The sequence below is a fragment of the Oratosquilla oratoria genome, chromosome 15, assembly GCF_046742065.1.
Source record: "Oratosquilla oratoria isolate Oo_2021 chromosome 15, ASM4674206v1, whole genome shotgun sequence".
Classification (NCBI taxonomy): Eukaryota; Metazoa; Arthropoda; class Malacostraca; order Stomatopoda; family Squillidae; genus Oratosquilla; species Oratosquilla oratoria.
In genome coordinates, this window is record NC_134791.1 from 2,209,310 (window position 1) to 2,232,095 (window position 22,786).

The 22,786-nt window shown below is 36.9% G+C and overlaps 1 protein-coding gene across 22 annotated transcripts in view; it reads right to left on the reverse strand.

The window, feature by feature from the left end:
- rdgB (retinal degeneration B) overlaps window positions 1–22,786 on the reverse strand; it is a 205,612-nt gene that overhangs the window by 37,146 nt on the left and 145,680 nt on the right. For 13 of the 22 annotated variants that reach the window (XM_076198412.1, XM_076198427.1, XM_076198426.1 and 10 more), the window contains 9 exons: window positions 21,697–21,910; window positions 18,866–19,004; window positions 17,233–17,436; window positions 16,682–16,821; window positions 15,285–15,402; window positions 14,674–15,183; window positions 11,350–11,424; window positions 3,022–3,045; window positions 515–616 (listed from right to left, as the gene is read on the reverse strand). In XM_076198412.1, the coding sequence (XP_076054527.1) occupies window positions 515–616; window positions 3,022–3,045; window positions 11,350–11,424; window positions 14,674–15,183; window positions 15,285–15,402; window positions 16,682–16,821; window positions 17,233–17,436; window positions 18,866–19,004; window positions 21,697–21,777 (1,393 nt within the window). In that variant the 5' untranslated portion in view covers window positions 21,778–21,910. The remainder of the gene's footprint in view (window positions 1–514; window positions 617–3,021; window positions 3,046–11,349; window positions 11,425–14,673; window positions 15,184–15,284; window positions 15,403–16,681; window positions 16,822–17,232; window positions 17,437–18,865; window positions 19,005–21,696; window positions 21,911–22,786) is intronic. The other 9 variants (XM_076198432.1, XM_076198418.1, XM_076198428.1 and 6 more) reach the window with 6 other exon arrangements.

The window sequence follows — 22,786 nt, forward strand, 5'->3', positions numbered from 1 at the left end:
TGAGACCATAGTTGGCCAACACTGCACTCATGATCATAAAGAAAAACGTGAAATGACAATCTAATTTGTTCATGCAAAGACAAGGGCATGAATAAAAGTGTAACCTAATTGTACAACAAAAATCTAAATACTGTCATAGTATCTTCACTTACAAATTTGAACTACATAACTATATAAAGTAGTATCACTTTCATGAAAGCAAGACTAGGGTAACTAAATCCAGAGAGTATATATTATGGCTACTGCAGGGGTCTTAAATGTAAACTTCAAAACACTACAGAAAGAAAAAAAAATTCTATCACTATACAGAACTGTTTGTTACTGAACATGGGATCTGCTCTGTCCGTCTATGATTCTAAATGACAAGACAGCGGTCTCCAAACCAAATAAACAGCAAGACTTGGCACATGCCTCACCTTCTTTTGAAAAAAAAAATAATAATAAATAAATAAATAATGTGTGAAATTAACCAATGGAAATTGAATAAACACTATTAATCAACGAAAGCGCTTACCACTGTTAGCATTGAGCACTGCTGGGCTGGCTACCTCAGCATCCTGGGGTAAAAGCTCTAAGGAACTCCACTTGTTCAAGGCTGTGTTCTCTTCAAGGTCCTCTGCAATTACAGTTGCAATAATAAACACCTGACGAAATGGGGTACGTCTATTCAGAGTACAAATGTATTTGACAGCTGATGCCTCTTTATACTTCATGTCAGCAAAGCCAATGTACACTAAATTAATGTATCCAAAACACCCCATTTTTCATTAGTAAAATTTAGTAAAATGGCAGCATTAATCTTTTATGAATACCCAAACCCTTATCAGTATTTCAAGTAAAAAACTGAAGTATATCTATGAACTAGAAAGAATAAGGTTTGGTAACACAGGCATTATAGTAAGGGAATAATAAAAGGTACATATCTAAAGATGTTGATAACTAGGTTCCTAATGGAAACCATGAGAAAAATACCAAATAAATCATATCTTCAAACAAATGTGCCCCAATTAATTTACATCTATTTTGCTAACCAATAACTATGAGAAATGCAAAGGCTTTGAAATCCATTATCAGCAAAAAACTGTAATAGAGTTGATGCTGTTTGGTGTTCGGCATATAATAAAACTTTCGCATGCATCTTGCCAGCAGATTTGCAAGCTGAGCAATGCCGCAGTGAGAAACAGACATGCACTGCTAAAACGAGTAATAAATTCGACAAGAATTAGATTGAACTGCATCAATCAAATTTTGTGGGAATCGCTAAATTATACAACCAGGGAAAACGTAAGGCTATTGGTCTTCCAATGTTTGCCTCTCTACAAAGCCAATCCTATACAGTTACATCAAATATCTAGTCATTACATATATTGTCTAGTCATGGTTCCCACTGGAAGTTTGGAGGATCATGGGGATAGAAAATCTAATGTAAATCTGGAAGTACATAACTGTAAAACACTTCTTTCGCTTTATCAATATTGACCACCTTCCTGACACATTAAAAAAATCATCTTAATGAGCAGTCACAAAATTCCTTATAACTAAATATCACAGAACTATTCAAAGCTCAAATTTTAATCTTATCCTTATTTACTCTTCATAATACTCAAAGTGACTTGATAATAATTTTCTAATCATAAAGAATTCTTAAGTTTCTACAATCCTTACAAACAATAATCATTTCTTCTGCACAAAATTGAAAACCATAGTATAAATCATTCCAGATTTACATGGCACATTTACATTGCCTAAAATACTTTAGAGTTCTTCTTCCTTACTGATGAATTATACTATTAATAAATAAAATAAAATAATTACATGACTAATGTACTAAAATTCTTTTGCTAACTACATTCACAGATCTAAGGACTATATTTTTGCTGCAAATACAATAACTGACAATTAATTACTTCAAATATGTTCACTGATCAAACATTACAGGGTTGCCATCACTTCACATATCACAAATTATTCTGACATGTATATCATAAATCTTTGTCTTCCAGGGTTATAATAATATATATATATATATATTTGCAATGAATTTTTTAAACAACTTGCTACTGTTCCATTCCAATGGAACAATGCTTTACAGGTGTAAAAACATTAAAAATGAAAATACATGTGGCAACCCTTATCAATGTATTACATTTCCATAATATTCCAAGGGAAACATAATGTATGACTTGAAATAATCTCGTTTATACACAGATTACTAACCTCAACTTATGACTACATAGTACTCACACAAGATTACAATAGCTTAAAACCGCTAATTTCATCCTAATATGAGTAGCCATAGAAAAGTACTCTGCGACACAATTCATTAGCAATTATATCTCTGTTACTTCTACAATATTCAAAACAACTGCTTAAATGTATGTGCCAACTAATGCAAGTAAAGGGATACTGAACAAATCCGACTATGTCTAAAGGGAACAATGGATATGGTTCACTTATTATGGTGTGTATAAACATATTTATATTGGTTTCAAAGTCTTGAAAAGTCCATGTTGTTCTTTCTAAAAATACGTCTATAATAGTAACAATGTGTACAATTTCACTGTACAACATGCCTACTTGAATTTAAAAGACTGTGCTTAGGAAATTCTTGAACTAAAATGCATGAAAGTATACACTGTATGTATATGTATATATATATATATATATATATATATATATATATATATATATATATATATATATATATATATATATATATATGTACACAAGTAATAAAATCCTAAAAGAACAGTCTTTTACAATGCAACTGTACTTATATCAAACTATCATATACAGTATGTGAAACTATCATTGACTACTTGGAAAAGGGCAAAAGAGCATGCTAACACACCAAGATGCAAACTATTCATTAATCATGAAAATGCTTTTCAGCAGCTACATCCAATTTCAACCCCAACAAAAGCAACTGATCATACAAACTACGATAATTATGGTGATCATCTATACCCTATGAAAGGTGGTTTCAAATAGCTGTGGGGCACTATTAAGGCTTGTACATACCCTTAATAATGGGGATAGCAGAGCCTGGTCATGGTGTTGATCAAAGACAAACACATGCATGAGATAGAGGTACAGAGGAGGAGAAGAACGTGAATTTGCACTCTGACACTAGCACAGCTCATAGAAAGATTGACTCAAGATCTATACCTTAAAACTGCACAAACTAGATCTAGAACTAGAATTGAAAGGGAGGACAATTTTGACATAAAAATTGACTTGCTTTCACTTTGGTGCAAAAGAAAAAAAAAAGTAATAACTTGTACAATCATTTATCTAAAATGTCTATAACAGGCTGAAATGTGTGCATGAGACCATTAATGAATGTGAAAAAAAAAGCTGATGAACACAAACAAAATGAGATCTGCTGGGATTCTGTGCAAGAAGAAATATTGAAGTGAACCATTTTTTCCAACTAAGTCTATAATAATTTCTTATGTCTAGCTGATAGGGAAAATTGTTAGGAAAAATCTGATTCTCTTAGTAATACAGGACCATACCCGTTCCTCCTGATGAAGCTATGGTCACCAAAAAAATTTTGAAAACACATTTAAAATAAATTAATATTGCGCACGCTAAACCGCTATTTTCTTAACATATATAAACACAACTATTCAAATTCTTAAATATATACAACAGCATTACTTTTCAAACTTTCATGTCTACAAAAAATATTCATAAATGTGTACATATGTGTGTGCATGTATATTTACTCAGTTTACCGAGGTGCATTTAGTTAGACATGCTTTACAGAGTAAAAATAATTCTTGCAGTTTTCTATCATCCTAATGTGCTCTGTTATAACAACCTGAATACCCATATAATCTGGATGCACGTCATATCCGATAGTAATCAGGCTCTGCATAGAAAACGGAATTTCTAAATACCTAACGTACTTCTTTCACAGATTACACTTGTGCCCTTTTACCTTACACAATAAGAGTTAGATACAGTCATTCTCACCTACAATTTCACATCTTTTTTTTTTTACAAAATAATCATTTCTTTCCTACAACACTTTTAATGCCAGTACCCTTTCTTTCTTCTGTCTGCTTCAAAATTACAATAAATTCCAAAACTATGGCTGCATTAAGGTGTTACTAATCTCATCAAATTCTCGTTCACAAATTTACCTAGCACGTAACACTATCCACTCTATGGTTCCCATCAAAAATAACTAAACAAGTCTAGTTTCATCTACAGCCTGGGTTCCTCATCTTTTGGAAACCTAAAACATCCAAATAATCATCCCTATAAATGAGAATTCTAATTAGAATTTTTTTGTAATTACCTTCTTTCACAACCCTTGTATATTTTAACTTAACAGTCTTTACCTTAGATACTGATACTACAAGGTACCTGAGGCTCTACTATTGATTAGAAGGTTTATAACTAGGTTAGACTTTTTCTGTTCTCACCCTCCCTTGTTCTACAAGGACCTCATTTCTCTTCCTATCCCTATCTCTTTTCCCTGTAATATGATCCAACCAGTAATATATCATCATATTTTAATTTACCCGCCCACGTACCTGTTGTCACAAGCAAAGGAGGCATTAGAGAATCTGTTTTCCCCTGTATTCACAGAGCATGGAGAGTTTTTTGTTTTGTTTTGTTTTTCTCTGAAACAACATGACAACTCCTATCTCCTCATCATCTTTTTTTCTTCTATTTTTTTCCACAAATTTCTAGTCACAACCCACTTGCATAGACCCAAGAGGTATATTAGCTCAGATTTCAATCTTCACTTGACTTAACTTAGCCTATTCATCCATTCTCTGCTCTGTCAGCTGCATAGCCATTTTTTCAGTTAGGAAAGGCAACCTTTACTATATATCTATTATTATATGGAGAATATAGATCTATGTAAAAGGTCTCCTGTCGGCATGCTCCGCCTTTGTAATCCTTTGTAATGTAGGCTTTTTTTTTGTCTTTCAGGAAAGAAAAAAGAAAGGAATAAAAAAAAAAAAAAAAAGGAGGGGAGTACATGACCTTTCTCTTCCCACCTTGTCAATCTCTCCCAATTACAAAATACATTACTTCTTTCCCCAATTTCCAACAAAATTAGTGACTGTAATCTTCTTGCTCAAGGATGGCCCCTTCCCCTTTCCTATATATCTTTCTCCCCAATATTATCCATTACGGTCTTTAAAGTTCCTCATATTGGATTTCAATTTGTAGTAATATCCTTTGGATAACCAAGAGTTATCTGTTCATTCACTCATTAGTAATTTTATCCATGTCAGATGACTTGCTGATAGAAGTTTTTATGACTAAGGAGGATTTGACTTCTTAATTCTATTGCTCCCTCTCCCTAGATCATTATGATATATTCGTTTTGTTTTGAACTAATGACCTTGCCAATAGCCACTGTTTTGATTACCTTCTTTAACCTTTTCACAATAGAAATATCTGACTAATTGCAAAATTGTCCTTTGGATATCTAATACAAGTTCCCATGCTGTAACTATAACCTGTTTAATTTCTATGGATCCTTATACATACATATATATAAAGGCAACTTCAGATTTGATATATTTCTTTATTGTGTTTGATACTATCATGATCTATTTTTGTATTAAGCTTAATTATGAACCAAAATGCCTCCTAACATATTGTGTTTGATACCATCATGATCTGTTTTTGTATTAAGCTTAATTATGAACCAAAATGCCTCCTAACATATTGTGTTTGATACCATCATGATCTGTTTTTGTATTAAGCTTAATTATGAACCAAAATGCCTCCTAACATATTGAGTTCGATACCATCATGATCTGTTTTTGTATTAAGCTTAATTATGAACCAAAATGCCTCCTAACATATTGTGTTTGATACCATCATGATCTGTTTTTGTATCAAGCTTAATTATGAACCAAAATGCCTCCTAACATATTGTGTTTGATACCATCATAATCTATTTTTGGCTTAATTATGAACCAAAATGCCTCCTAACATATTGTGTTTGATACCATCATGATCTGTTTTTGTATTAAGCTTAATTATGAACCAAAATGCCCCCTAACATATTGTTTTCCCTTTGCAATTTATTGTTGCATCTTAAAATAACTACTGATTTCCTTTGATATCCAAGTCTACTTGAACACATGACGTTATCTCATGAGCAAGCCTATTTTTCTGTATAAAAAGATAAAACATATCTTACACTACCTATACTCTACACTATATAAACAAACTCGTGTAAAATGGTGAAACATGTATTAGTGCAAGCTAATTTACCACTAAGTGAGTAGGTGAAGGTGTTGGAATAGCTCGAAGTGGGCCGTAGTGGCAATGATACACTGAGCACATTTCTGCAATTTATCTGCATTCCATTGACAAGGAAAACTCCGCTTACAATACTCCCGTGATACATCACTACACTTTTCATAATCTACACCTTTTTTCTTATAATTCTTTTCTGGTATAATGTAAAATATAAATGATATCAGGATGATCCAACTATCAAGAATATTGCAACCGAAATCTGCCAAACAAATCCGCAAGATGTTGCTACGAGTGAGCCCAGTGTGACATCACCATGGGAGTGATTCCAAAGAGTGAAAGTGCTCTCAAAGCAGGTGCACATAATATTAACCCCTTCAACATGGAGGTACGACTCACTTTTTTTCTTTTTTCTTTTTTTTTCAGGGTCATGCAAGATGATTCTGTGCTATTAGGGGGCTCTGAGTACACTAGGGAAAGAAGTTCTACTGACCTTCTTCAATCCGGTGTGAAACTTAAAAGATTTTTTTTTTTTTTTTCTATCGCTAAGCAACTTCATTCATCTAACAGGGGGCCCCCAATCTGAAGGGGTTAACAAAGGAAAAAGGACCAATCATGCTAAACAAACTGATCTACTGTACGTTACACAGCAACCAAAGCTTTCGTTTATTTCTTCACATGCCTTCTATCACATCCTCAATCCATCATGACAGTTTTGTCAACAAACGTAAGTCTCATGTCTTTGCCGTTTGAAGAACCAGTCAGTTTCCAAATTTACCAGTCAATTTCCAAATTACCTGGCCAGTAATAGAAATATGCCTGTTTTCTATTCCCTTTACTTACAGTGCACTAGAGTGCATGTGTATCTATCTAATTGTGATGTACAGGAGAAAAGTATTCACGAGGTCTCGTATCTTTGTGTGTTTACGTGTGTACCTAATTGTAGTATACGGGATGATTCTGATCATGGGGTTCCTTATCTTTTCCTTCATCTATCATATCTAATTTTAAATTAACTCACTGCTGTAGCTTTGGATATTCCAAATGATGCTCCTGCCCAGGAAACTGTATTTCTTGACATCCATCAGGCATTTAATCTTCAATTTGTTCCTGTGACCTCACAATTCCCTCCTGACCTGAACACCATGATCAAATCACCTCTCTTTCTCTACTCTCTTTTAATGAGGGTAGGCCTAATGCATCTACTCTCTTTTTGCATGGATTTTGCTCTCTCTTTTCATATGTTTACATCATTCATTCTGTGTAGAAACCAAAACATTGCTACACACTCCAGTCTGGGGCATATTTGGTTCTTTATGACTCATCATCTATCCATGTTGTGAAAATCTACCATATGTGATTTTTTTTTTCTTCTTCTTCTTCTCCCTTTTTTCTTTTTTGTTAATACAAGTGTCATGTTTGTGAATTTCTACCTAGGCCAACTCCATTATATTAGAATGTTACTTAAACATCACTGTAATTATTATTATTGTAAAAGAAACTACATCACATTCTGAGATGATATCTTCATTCAGTACTCTCTTAAAAATTATACTTCTGAGCTTGTGTGCTTGTCAATATCTATGTGTGTCATGATGATATGATTTAACATCACAAGCTCCTCCCTATCAGAAGGCTAGAACAGTGCCCTTCACAGAAGACTTTGTAGTGTGGAATTTAATGATCCATGCCCTTGGTTCAATTTCACCAGTGGCAGGGTTTAAACCACCATCCCCTTGACTATTGCCGCAAGTATTGTGCCCTAGCCCGCTCAGCCAGCGAGCTTCCATGTATGTCATACCTGCCACAAATATCTTTTTATTTTAACATGTGAATATCTTTTGATAAGAAACATGAAATTAAGGTGATACTGGTGAGTAACACCAACAGCCAGTTATTGTCACTACGTGGCTCTGCAGCATTATGTCCATCTATCATTGTACACTCAAAACCTCAAGTTGTGTTTACAATCTATTGCCAGCTCATATATTTGGTATTTATCACAGTACGGAGTGCTATAACAACAATTGAGGACCACAATGAAAATAAGCTTACATGCTTTTTTGTGATATCCTCAGCAATTGTAATTGTTATTTCAAACTATGTGTTCTTTTAATTATCTGCACTTCATGTATATTGATTCAATGCCGAATAAAATTATCATTATCATTATATTATTATTATAACAGAAATAAAAAAAGCATGTTAACAGCAGTGGAAGATTTTACCCACAACATCATGGATACAGAAGGAAAGCAAGGAAGCTATGAGATTGACTGCAAACTGAAAGTCGTAAATTATGCCCAGAAGCGTGGTAACAAAGCAATAGCAAAAATTTTTGGGGGTACCACCTATAGCAACAATGATATAAGAATGGAGAAAGCAGAGTTGTTATTAAAGAGAATTTTTTTCTGCTGTCCTAGTTGCATATTTTGTACAAACTTTTTTTTCCTGCTATACTGAGGCTATATATTTCAGTAAGCATTAAATGATTACATAAACTACATATATATTTCTTCTTTTTTTTCAATATTTGCAACTGAAGTGGGGTTGTCAACAGTCTATGCCCCAGACATAATATTACTGATGTTTACCAAGTAACAAATCATCCAAGACCCCCTTTTTTTTTGACAAGTTTTGAAGACGTGTGTCTCACAATAACCCTTTCACTTCCAGATACTGTTGTGCCCTGAATGACACATATAAAACATTACAAGAGCCAGAACAGAGTCCTGTGGGGCCCCATTAGTTCCTTCTCCCAAAAAACACATTCTTCACAACTTCTCTCTCTCTCTTTCTTTCTCTCTTTTACCTTTCACCAATATCATGAGGCTCCCTTTAAGTCCTCCTGAGTATTCCAGCTTCCATCTGCTCTTTTATGAGGTATCTTATAAAAAACTTCTTCCAGATTCAAACAACACGGTCCATTCAACCCTTTCTTGCAGCAAATTAACAGCTGTTGAATAAAAACACAACAGCTTTGATATACAGGACTTTTCCTTTATTGAAAATTGGCTGTCTACCAAGCCTCCTCCCATCTCTTCCAAATATTTTGTTGGTCTGTTCTTTACAATGTTCTCACATAACTTGACTATCTGGCTTGTTAATGACACTGGCCTATAGTTGAGAGGCTCCTTCTCATTTCCTCCTTTATGAATTGGAACTAATTTATTTTCTCCCAATCTTGGGGTACTTTTCCTTCTTCTAAGGAATACATAATTAGTTCATGCATTTTGCCCACCAATTGATCCTTGCATCATTTGTGTATCCAAATGAAAATCTCATCTGGCCCTGCAGACTTCCCCATATTTTGAGTCTACTCTAATTCATGCATTTCGCACATTTCCACTATTGTACTGCATAACACAACTTCTCTAGTTATTCTTTTTTTCTTCTTTTACTTTTCCCCTCCTCCCTCTCTCTGGTCTTTTCGTTCTCTCCATTTTCAGAAGGCTTCATCCATGATTTTTCAACAGCCATAAGTGTATTTACCTAATCATGTGTCTGAGTGCACGTGTGCATGTGTTCATCAGAGCATCCATGCATCCTGGACTGCATGCAAGTGTGTGTGCATGTGTACATAAGCATGTGTACATTCATGTAAATATGTACAGTCTATGACAAATATAAAAGTACCAAAAAATATATATCCTAGCTCTGGCCTCAGTTGATGACATAATATCAAATAATCATGTGTGTGTAATGTCATGATATTACCCACTGACGGGACCACATGTGCTTTGAACCCTCATCCAAGAGGGTAATAGCTCTCAATCATATGTCTCTCTCTCTCTCTCTCTCTTTTGTGGGGTACATGTACATCAGATCAACTACCACACAACTCTACTATGCATCAACTTGCACTTTACACACAAGCATGCTTGTGGGGTACATGTACATCACATTCTCTCCCTCTCTCACATATCCTTTTTTAAGCTTATGCTTCTTCTCCATTACACATGTGTGCAGCATTAATAGTCTGCTGCAGGACTGGGCTATACCCCTGGGCAACAATACAGCCCTTGTAACCCACTCAGTAGATTAATCTGGCTCAATGAGGTTGTATGGTGGAAGCACTTGTAGCTTTACCAACCTCCACAGTTTTAGAGTTTGGAACCAATCTCCTAACCAAACAATTTTCATTTGAAATTCAACACCGAAATGACTTCAGGATGGATGATAGCGTAGATCCACAAACTAACCACATTTCTCCATTACATGCACATATTATCTTTTTATTACTTACTCAAACACACACACACACACACACACACACTAAATTGGGATAAGAGAAATACAAGGGGACATGGAAGGAAGCTCAAAACGGACAGTTATAGAAGAGACCTGAAAAAGAACAGCTTTCCCCCCCAGAGTGGTGGATGTATGGAACAAACAGGATGAAATGACAGTGTGTGCAAAAACCATACACGAATTTAAGAACAATTTAGATACAGCGAGATACAGAGACAGGACACCATGAGCATAGCTCCCCTTCCCATAAGATACAACTAAGTAAATACACACAGCACTTCCACAGCAGACCCCAAGAGCCAGAAGTAATCTACCCCCAACTATGTCATTTTTTTTCCATTCACAATCTTTCTCCATTTACTCCTTGTTTGCACTTTTTGCTATACATATACATCTTTTCTATTTCATATACCAAGGGCTTTTTCCCCTATACAAGGGGGTAGCCAAGTCAAATGGCAAGTACTCACTCCCACCCATTTCACTCCCATATACGTACATATACATACCTACATATATATATATATACATACAGCCATACATGCAGTTGTTATGTTGCATCTCTGTTTACTTTCAACCATAATTTTCCATAATAATGGTTAAAAACATAATCTTTTTTCTATTTCAATAAAAGGAATTTGAAATACTGCATCATATTTAAATTCAAAATAGACTAAGCTGTAAACTCCTGCCATACTAAGACGAACAAAAGCAGAAAATCCGGCGGTGTTTTTCCTATGAACTGAACTACAACTAACTGACGAGAAAGCAGTGAGGCTGAAGCACCCGTTATGTCCGCAGACTTTCCTTTCGGAAAAAGAAAAAAAAAAAAAATGTACAAATGATGAATAAAAATCTTACCTTGACAGTCAAAGAATTCATCCTCACTCTCCGAAGACGCTGAATCTCTCCGGATACTTTCCATTCTCCAGTTTGCTGGAAATTATATAAATTCGAAAACGTAATAAGACGGAAATCATCACGACTAAACCCTTTGACCCAACGACATATTCTAGAAATTAGGGAATTTGTTTTGAATGATGTCAATTAATTGATCAACTCCTTTACTATGATCACACATTTTATATTCTTTTTTCTGGCTAACGCAATTCAATTCTATACATTTTAAGGCAGGATTCTGTGCTGAAGGAGGCAAGCTAGTGGTAGGAAAGGAAGACAAAACGGACTAGAGACGAAATGGGTTCTCAAACGATCAAGGCCTAATCCTGCCTTAAACATATTCTCGACACATACGAGATCATACGCCGCTACTTTTAAAATAATCAAGAGGGGGATGATACTGGGTCGAAGGAGTTAGGGTTAAACTTTTTAATAATTGTCGCTAAAAACTACCAAGAAGTATCATCGAGCACTGTGGGAGAGAACGTGGGGAACTTGCAATAAATATCAAGCAAAGGGATGAGGCATACAATCCTTGCCAATAAATCAATCCATCAAACAAGGGTTTCCTCTGCAAATATACATACCATAACAAAATGTGGAATCATCTATAATGTAAATACTTGCACATAACATGTGTATCAAACTGTCATCACATATGTACAGTATATACATGCATGTATACATACACAAGACCCTAATCCATCGTAGATTGAAATAAGTAATAGTGGTACACAGGGGCGGACTGGGATATGGTTAAAGCGGCCCAGGCATTTTTCACTCAGACCTGCCCCATGCGAGGGGGCGAGTGGCAAGCAAAGCGAGTTAAGCAATCTTAGAGGTATTTTGAGGCCTATGTATGGACATAATTGACCATTTTAGATAATATCTATAATAATTAAACTGTTGAAAAACAGATGAATAAAGGTTTTTCCCAAGCGGAGTTGGCCCTTGTGCCAGCCCATTTGGGCACAAAAGAACTGGCCCACTGGGCATTGCCCAATTGCCCTGATGGCCAGTCCGCCCCTGGTGGTACGCTCTCAATACAAAGTGGAATATATAAACAAGATCAAGAGAATATAAAACATCAACCAAAATTACTCCTGACCTTGTAGATAAGTTGCATGAAGAGAAACTCAAAACACTACACCTGTCATCATTGAAGGATTGAAGAGAAAGTGAAAACTTAATTGCAGTGTTCACATAACTGCATGGAGTGGACAACTTTGAAATAAAAGATCTCTTGTTTAGGGACACAAGGGAATCGCAAATTCAAGGGAACAAGTTCGGAGGAAAAAAAAATACAGCTCCCATCCATTACCTTCATACAATCTCACTTAGCATCCATTCCCAAATCTCTATTTTTCATTACACTTTTTAATCCCCCAAGGCATTTACGCAGTTTTCTCAATCTACATTCTACCTCCACCTCCACTCCTCCCTATCCTGCCACATTCACACCCAAATATCTAAAAATATCCACTTCCTCCAGTCTCTCTCCCTTAATACTCACTTCACTCTGCTCCCACTTTCTCCCCTTGTACATCTCATCACCTTACTTTTACCCACATTTATCTTCAACTTCCTTCTTTCGCACACCTTCCCAAACTCTGTCACTAACTTCCTCAATCCCTCCTCTGATCCTGCTACAAGCACAGTGTCGTCCGCAAACAACAGCTGGCTTATCTCTCACTTTTCTCCATATTCTTTAAACATCTTCAATCCCTGACCCACCACCCCTCCATTTACCTCTTGCACCACCCCATCCATGTATAAGTTGAACAGCCAGGGCGACATAACATATCCCTGACGAAGTCCCACCTTTACCTCGAGCCACTCTCTCCATTTCTAATCCTAACACATGCTCTACTACTCTCATAAAAACTCTTGACTGCTCTTAAAAGCTTTCCTCCTATCCCATATATCTGCAATACCTCCCACAGTGCCTTCCTGTCTACCCTGTCATAAGCCTTCTCCAGATCCATAAAAGCCCAAAAAGCATCCTTACCTTTTCCTATACCTTTCTTACACATCTGTCTTACCACAAAAATCTGATCTACACAACCCTTACCTGTCCTAAACCCACACTGTTCCTTACCAATTACTCCCTCTGTTCCTCTCCTAATCCTCTCAATCAAGACCCTCCCATAAGCCTTCCCAACTACACTTAACAAGCTGATCCCTCTGAAACTACTACACTCACACTCATCCCCTTTTCCCTTGTAGAGTGAAACTATACAGGCACTCCTCCAGTCCTCTGGCACTCTGCCCTCTCTTATACAAACATTAAATAACCTCACCAGTCAGTCCACCATCACTGTACCTCCTTTTATCAGACATCCTGAAGGATGGACAGTGAAGCTATTCATTTTCTAGATCCGTCAGTCCCCTGACCTCTCTCCATTGAGAGGTACAGCCCTGAGGGGCTGGCATTCTGTCTCTGGACTGGACCCAAAATCAATCTCTATCAACTTCAACTGTATTTCTTGCACCTTTTCACACATGGAGATCTGACAACTGTCCATTGCTCCTCTTCTTCTAACACTTTCAGTCAGTGAAACAAAAACAGTCCCAAACTGATACAACACAAACAATAGTCCTATGTCCCCCTCAAAAGAGAGAGAGAGGGGGGGAGAGAGAGGGGGAGGGAGGAAGGGAGGGAGAGAAAGAGAGGGGGGAGGGAGGGGGAGAGAGAGAGAACAAGAGAGAGAATGAGAGAGGAGAGAGTGAGGAGAGAGAGAGAGAGAGAGAGGAGAGAGAGAGGAGAGAGAGAGGAGAGAAAGAGAGAGGGAAGAGAGAGAGCTGAGAGAAAGAGAGATATCTGTGAGAGGACCCAAGGACCATTGTCAGCCATTGTGGGGCTGCAGGTTCTCTACTTAGTGAAACTCAAGGCGGCGATTACTATCACAATAAGGGACAGTACCCCACGAACAATGCTCCTTTCCTGTATACTACAATTAGGTAAAACATTTATAAAATGCAAACAATACTGAATATTCAACCCCTAATCTGACCAAAAGTAACTAACTACAAAACTACATATACAATGCATACATGGTAACTAATTATGCAAAATATATACTGTACATATTCATATATCGTACATGCACTCACACTCTCGTGTGAAAAAAATTGGACATACGCATGTGTTTGCACTTGCTCTACTAAAAATATATCTTCGGATGTTCAAAATCGTAAAATCGTCGACTACTCTACTAATGCAATCATCCCTTAAAAAATTGATATTTAGCACAAGACATCCCCAAAAAAGTTGGGGATGCCTACCGAGCTTACCAGGCGACTGCGAGTTAAGTGTGTTTCTCGAACCACTTCGTGACCACGAACCCTTCTTCCGAAGCTCGTCTCCCATAACACTGTCCATACTAACGTTCAGTTCCTGCTTTCTTAACTTCGGACTGCCAGAAAGTCTTCTTTCTACGAGGTGGTCTACGTTATAATGACTATTATTTACACTACACTTTGCTTCCTCGTCATTAGTTACTGTGTGTTCACTCGAGGATGCATCGTCACTAGTCCTGCTATATGTCGACATTTGTTCAGCCACAGGCGTTTCCAGAACGTTCAAGTCTGGTACGGCATGAGACTCGTTCACTTCTTCGGCAGAAACGCCCTCCTCGGCTTCCGCCTCATCCTCGCCTTCATTACCATATTTCTTGGCCAAAAGAGCCTGAGTTTCTTGTTCGATACTTCTGATGTCCTCAATCGTGAGCCCCCACCACTCGTCCATCCATGCCCACGCTTGTCTGTGAGCACGGAGCATTGTTTTCCGTAATGCTGAAATTTGTTCCAATGTTTATTAACCAGATAAGTGGGTATGTGGAAAAATAGGAATAATTATCATATTTTTCATGTCTTATACTCAAATTAAAACTTACCAATATCATGGATGAATTTTTCGATTTTACTCTGCATGCCCCAATATCGGAACTCCACTCGGCACAGTTTGTATGCGCACATGATAGCTTTGCCATCAGGGCGAGGCTGCTCCTTGCCCTATGCACCACAAAAACGTTAATCCAAATAATAAAACAATTACGTAAATCCCAAAAATGATACCAACCATGACATTTTACTTTATTTTTTCCTGGATGGGCACCACAAAAACATTAATCCAAATAATAAAACAATTATGTCAATCCTAAAAATATTACCAACCAGGATATCTTACTTTATTTTCTTCTGGATGGGAACCACAAAAACATTAATCCAAATAATAAAACAATTATGTCAATCCTAAAAAATTTACCGACCAGGGCATTTTACTTTATTTTTTTCCTGAATGAGCACCACAAAAACATTAATCCAAATGATAAAACAGTTACATAAATCCTAAAAAATTTATGAGCCAGGACATTTTACTTTATTTTTTCCTGGACAAGCACCACAAAAACATTAATCCAAATAATAAAAGTTACGTAAATCTTAAAAATGTTATGAGTCAAGACATTTTACTTTATTTTTTCCTGGATGAGCACCGCAAAAAACATTAATCCAAATAATAAAACAATTACGTAAATCCTAAAAATGTTACCAACCAGGACATTTTACTTTATTTTTTTTTCCTAGATAAAACATTAATCCAAATATCAAAACAATTACGTAAATCCTAAATTTTTTATCAACCAGGACATTTTACTTTATTTTTTTCCTGGGCGAGTCCTACAAAAACATTAAACACAAAATGAACAAGATGAACAAGAAGAGAAAGAGGAAGAAATATACCAAAATAAATACCATGCGAGAACGGAGCATTTATTGGTGCGACGTTTCACACATATTTGGTAAAGTCATGATGATGATATGGTTTAATATCACAAACTTCCCCTTATCAGAAGGCTAGAATGGTGCCCCTCACAGAGAACTTTGTAGCATAAAGTCATAATGATCAAATGATGTGTGGCTCTGGTCCATAGGGGCAAAAGGTACTGACTGTATGTCATCATGCAGTCCATACCCCAGTGCAGGGTATGGACCATAGGCAAGACCTGGTTTACTAATAGGATAGTCAACAAATGGAATAGACTTAGCAACCATCCAGCGAGTGCTGAAACTATCAGTTGTTTTAAGAAACGGTTAACTTTAAGGATGAGGATGACATGTGGTAATGGACATGGAACTGCCTAGTGTAAGCCTCATGGTCTCTTGCAGTCTCCTTCATTCTTATGTTAACACAAAACTGATATAAGAATATTTGAATCTAAATTACTTTTTTTCCATCCTGTTACTTCCTATTTATTTATCAAACAAACACGAGTGGAACACGTAAACTTACTTTGCAGGCACCCCAGTATTCCTCAATCCAGTTGTCCTCTAAGGGCCCTCGACCCGTTTTCTGTGAGATGTATCTGCGAGGATCCTCCTCTTCCTTGTAATCAGCACCATAGAGCTGGTCCCTTACAACATCTATCAAATCTGTGAAACAGATACATACATATATCAAAAGCTTTTCCCTCTTACAAGGGAGGTAGCCAAAAACATACATACATTCACTCCTGAAAACCTCCCAACTACACTCCCAAATTCACACTCTCCCCTCCCTTTCAACTTAGTTTCACTCAATGCCAACACATCCATCTTTCTTTTCACAACATACTGCCTATCTCTTCCCTTTTACTTTCATCTGTACCACATCCACACACATTAAAAGACCCAAAAAACAAAGGCATAAAATCCACTCCCACCCATTCCATCCCCAACATACTCCACTCCCATCCACCCCACTCCTCCCTCCCTCTTATCTTGGCTCCTCCTGAATGACAGGTCATGACCAGCATGAATAAACATATCAATCCTAAAAATTTACAACACGAATACGTAACCTACCGACTTCTCTTTGTTTCAAGTCTGATTTTGAAAGACTGAAGACATTATCCTGATGACCACCATCATTAAAATAGTAGGTTTCAACTTCAATACTAAATTTTTCAACAAAAGGGCAGGTGAAGCGTGTTTTTGTATACGGATATGCATTCCAGGCTTCCTCTTCAACCGAGAGTGCCGACTTGGGAATGAGGGACTTCAGCCACCCTGAAATAGAGGAAAAGAAAAAGAAAAACAATTTAATTTCTAATAAAACGAGACTGAAAACCCAATGTACTGCTAAGTGCATCACAAGGTCACTGGTAAAGTAAAAAAAAAAAAAAAAAATCATTTGGGAATGGATACTAAGATAAAATTGTATGAAGGAGTGATTGTGCTGACAGCACTGTAAGAGGAAGAAGCATGGAACATAAGAGTAATATCAAGTATATAAAAGCAGGGGATGTATCAACACAAGAATAGCTATGAAATAATGTAATGAAATAAGCAGCACCAAGATTTGTGAATGAAGTAGGGGGTAAAGTTGGTACTGGGAGAAAGAGAGGGACAACCCAACCTGAGGTGGTTTGGTCATGTCATCAGAACATACAAGAGTACGTATTTACCTTATGGTAGGATACAGAAAAGAAGCAATGCTGTTTGGGTCCCATCTCCTATTCTCTAATTTTCTAACATACCTAGACTCAAATTCATGTACAGTTCCAACTTAATCTATATCTTTAACTTCCAATTAACATATTTAGATTTGAACTCGTATATTGTTTGAGCTTGGGCTGTATCACCTTCTAAGCTATTCCAAGTATTTATTTTTCTACTGTATATAGAAAACTTTATTTCTTCACATCCTTTGGACATGTGGTCATTCTTAATTTGTTCCCATAACCTCTTAAAGCCCTCCCATCTTTAATCAGATCTATTCTCTCAATGCAATCTATCCCCTTTAATGACCTGAACACTGAAACTAATCGTGTCACTTGGCGGAGTGAGCATAAGGAATAAACTAAGGAAAGGGTAGGTGATTAGTAATAATGAAGCCATATGGGCTTACAGCAGGGATGCCATTCGTACGATAATTATTGTACATTATACGATTATTTAACCCTCTTTACAATGTACAATAGTGATCCTCTTTATCATACAGTTTGTACTATACTTTTCTGTATTTCGTATGATTTGTACGATTTTTTTAATGTTTATTAAATAGTACGATAATATTGTGTTCTGAATCTGGCAACCCTGGCTTACAGTCAGGATGTAGAATGAGTACAAATGATCAAGAATGATTTAAAGTGTTCGAGAAGAATGTATGAATTTTGGTGACAGCCTGTTCCGTGAGAGGAGTGCAAAGGGGATGAACTGCTCGAAAAAAAAAATGAGATGTGAGCTTTGCATTGTTTAAGTAGGGAGAAATGAAATTGATGCATAGAATGGAAAAGAGTGAAAGAAATGGGGAGATGTTCCTCATCCATGCCCTACCACTTCATTTTGCGGATAACAGCACACTCATATTTAACAATAACAACATCAACAATAATCATGGATGAATCTATAAATATATGACAAATATAACCACAAGACTACAGGGTACAGTTACTTGGTTCATTCAAACTTCTGAAGTCGCTTCTGTAACACGTACCTGGTAAGTGGCTACCCACGTGGTACACCTTATGCGTGTATTGGCCCTTCCCATCAGGCCCGGGCCCGTTCTCATACGGCTCGTTGACCAGGATCTCCACCCCACTCCCTTCGCCATGGCTCTCCTGCCGCGATTTTTTCTGAAGAACAGGCGAAGATTAAAACAAAAAAGTTCCCGAGAGGTGAGGAACATGGTCCTACCATCTTTTTCTCTCTCGGATCTGGAGGAATAAAAAAAACGTCAGTAACGACCAAGTTGGTTGATGACCTCCGTGGCGAATCCTGCTCAATATAAAGAAAATATTAGTTTACGTTTATAATGTCATTCTAGCTCACACTAGCCCCTCAGTGATGGCTGGTGGGGGGAGACGATCATCCTCAACGTCCATCCCACTGAACCTACACATGCACGGCTGCATGACCAGGTCCTCCTGACGGAGAAGTTCGGCACCCACTTCCGTGGTGGCTAAAGACCAGCGAATAAAGTCACCTGTATTTCAGAATCTTAGACAACAAAGGCTAAACTTATTCGCTGTTCATGCTAACTTGTGTACCCGTTCTGCCTATTGACGAGTAATCTCGCTTGGACAAGAGAAACACTATAATGAAAAAGTTCAGTAAAATGTGTCGTTACAACATCAATAAACAACATTTTTAACCCTTTACAGTGTGTCCCTGTTATAAACACTTTATTCTGGTTAATTGCAGATGATTTCATTAAACTATAGACATGAATCTCCTCCTTAAAGGATTAATGGCAACCTTGCACACCTGCTAAGGATCATCGTTAAAACTGAGAATTATAATACACCCAATGATGAGTGTCGTCAAATTTGAGAATTTTTAAATTCACCAAGGGCAGTCATTAAACTCAAGAATTTTTTCAACCTACTATGATGTGTCGTCCAACCTGAGAATTTTATTATGGCTAATGCCAGATTATTCTTATTCCGATGAAAGAGTTGATTGTTATGCGCCACTAGACATAAGCACATCAAGCTTTACTGCGTGCATACCAATTAACACAATATATATATATATATCAATAAAAATAAAAATATTGCACATGACTCTACAAACTCAACTAGTTTCAATCTATTAAAAAATAAATATGATAAAATAATAAAATAAATCATAACTCCATACATGACATATATACATATGTACACATGGCAAACACATATAAATGTGTATATATGTGTGTGTGTGTGTAGTATGTCTACAAGGTTGTGTGTGTGTGTGTATTTACCTAGTTGTATTTTACAGGACAGGAGCTAAGCTCATAGTGGCCCATTTTTGTCTCTCTCCACATCCAGTTTGTTCTTAAAATCTTGTATAGTTTTGGCACTCACTGTTTCCCCATTTAGTTTGTTCCAGATATCAATCACTCTGCATGGAAAGCTATTCTTTTTTCAAATCTCTTCTGTGACTGTCCTTCTTTAGTTTCTTCTCGTGTCCTCTTGTTTCTCTTCTGTCCCATTTTAATAAGTCGTCTCTATCAAGAACTTCCATCCCTTTCATAATTCTGTAAATGGTCAGCAAATCACCTCTTTCTCTTCTCTGTTCCAGAGTTGATGGTTGTAATTTATCCAATCTTTGTATGTCAAATTTGAGTGTAGGTGCCATTTTTGTCCCTGCTCTTTGAATTCTTTTTTTTTTCTTTTTTTTTTACTAGGTGCCCATAGTGTCACAGCATACTCCAATTTAGGTCTTATCAATAAAACCACGATTTTCTTTACCATTTCTTCACCCATGTCGTCGAACGCCACTTTCATTGATCTTAACAAGTTAAAAGTCTCTCCAACTAATTTAGACATGTTTATCACGTGTCAAGTCACTTGAGATAATCATTCCAAAGTCCCTTTGAGTCGACTTTTTTTACTTCCTTGGTACAAATTTTATATTAACCCAATATTCTATTTTTGCTTTTTCCAAATTCCATTATACTGCATTTCTTAATGTTAAAGTTCACTTCACAACTCTGACTCTATTCCCATATTTTGTCTAGGTCTTCTTGTAGCGATCTGCAGTCTTCTGTGCTTATTCTCTTGAGTAATTTGGCATCATCAGCAAAGTTCATGTAATGCCTCACTCCTTCATCCATATCATTTATATATATGGCAAACATTAAAGGACCCAATACAGAGCCCTGCGGAACGCCACTTATCACATCTTTCCAGTTCAAGTTTTTGTCTGTAAGAACCACACTCATTTTTCTCCCACTTAAGAAAACTTTCATCCATTTCAGTAGCTTACATTGTATCCCTATTATTTCAATTTTTCTTATTAGTTTTTATGTGGTACTTTGTCAAAAGCCTTCTGCAAGTCCAAGAAGGCGCAATCTGCCCAACCATTTCTTTCTTGTATTATCTCTATTAATCTTGAGTAAAAACATATTAAGTTTGTGGTACACGATCTTCCACTTCTAAAGCCAAATTGTTTAGGGTTTAGTATTTTATTCTCTTCCAAGTGTTTGATCCATTTGTTCCTGATAACCTTTTCGCATATTTTTGCTACTGTGCTTGTAAGGGATACCGGTCTGAAGTTTGTAGGATCTTCTTTGTTTCCTCCTTTATATATTGGTACGATGTTTGCATCTTTCCAATCCTGCGGTACCTTTCCTTCTTTGAGTGAGAAGTCTATTATCTTGTATAATTAGTCCGTTAGTTCATCAATACACTCTTTCAGTATCCAATTTACAATTCCATTCGGTCCGTGTGATTTCCTAACATCTAGGTTTTTTATTTGATGTGTGTGTGTGTGTGTGTGTGTGTGTGTGTGTGTGTGTGTGTACGTGCGTGCGCACATGCACACCTATTCCCCCCAACTTACCGCAAGCATGTAGAGCTGTGCGATGCGATATTCATCGCAAGTGAGGGGAAGAGGAATTCGGTACTCCTTGGACACCACCATTCTTGCAGCATCCACAGCCTCATGCAAGTCGATTCATGCAAACACGTAAACTAGGCCTTCGATGATGCAGGGCCTGGCTTGAGCGCTTGTTGGCAATGTCGTTAGGTAGTTTAAATTCTCAGAAAGAGGTGGCCTTGTTATAGGGAGGAAAAGGTCAAAAATCAAATTAAGAAGAACAAAGAATAAATAAATGTAAATGAAATCCCCGACCCATAGAAAATAAGCCCATGTATGGAAACAAGCAAATCAAGTGAGAGGAAAGGGAGAAGACTCGTTGGTAGACATAACAACGGGGTGGACATTATGAACAACGGGATTTGTTTATCAACAAAGTCGCGTTTCCCGCCCGACCTGACCGGACGACATTACGTCATCGCGCGGGCCTTGATGCTTTGTGTCAAAAGTTAAATTTCAGTCGAGTGAAAATTTCTTTGTTTGAATCTATGACCATCATAGTCTAAGTTTGGGGAAAATTATCGGAATAAAATCTGAAGGAACGGAATAATATTTGAAGGAAAAATTAAAATTCTGGTGATAAAATATCAAGAAATCAGAATTTTTTCTATTAAGTAAAAAACTATCAAGAAATATAATGCCTCTTACAACTTTCTTGTCAAATCTAGATGCATTTTTTTAAACGTCATCTGACAATTCCACAAATCTCAATCTGCAATTCTCCATTACAAAGAATACAACAAATACTGACGATACTGATGACGTCACGTCGCGCCTTTTCTCTTTTGATCTGTTTATCTCAAGCCTTTGCTTAATATACCCGATGACTTTAAGGGTTTGGATTAACGTTATCTTATCTGCTTCATAGGAATCTGTTCAGACCCAACCCTTCTCTATGACACGCATGTCTGGTCGTAAATCGAGAAGCCGCTTTGCATCCGGTAAGGTGGGGGAGGGGGAGGAGGCGGGGGGGTGGGGGGGGGTTATAGGGACCGGAGATGGGGGGGGTAAGGCTGGGGGATGGGGGATAAGGTTGCTAAATGCTCCTAAATAA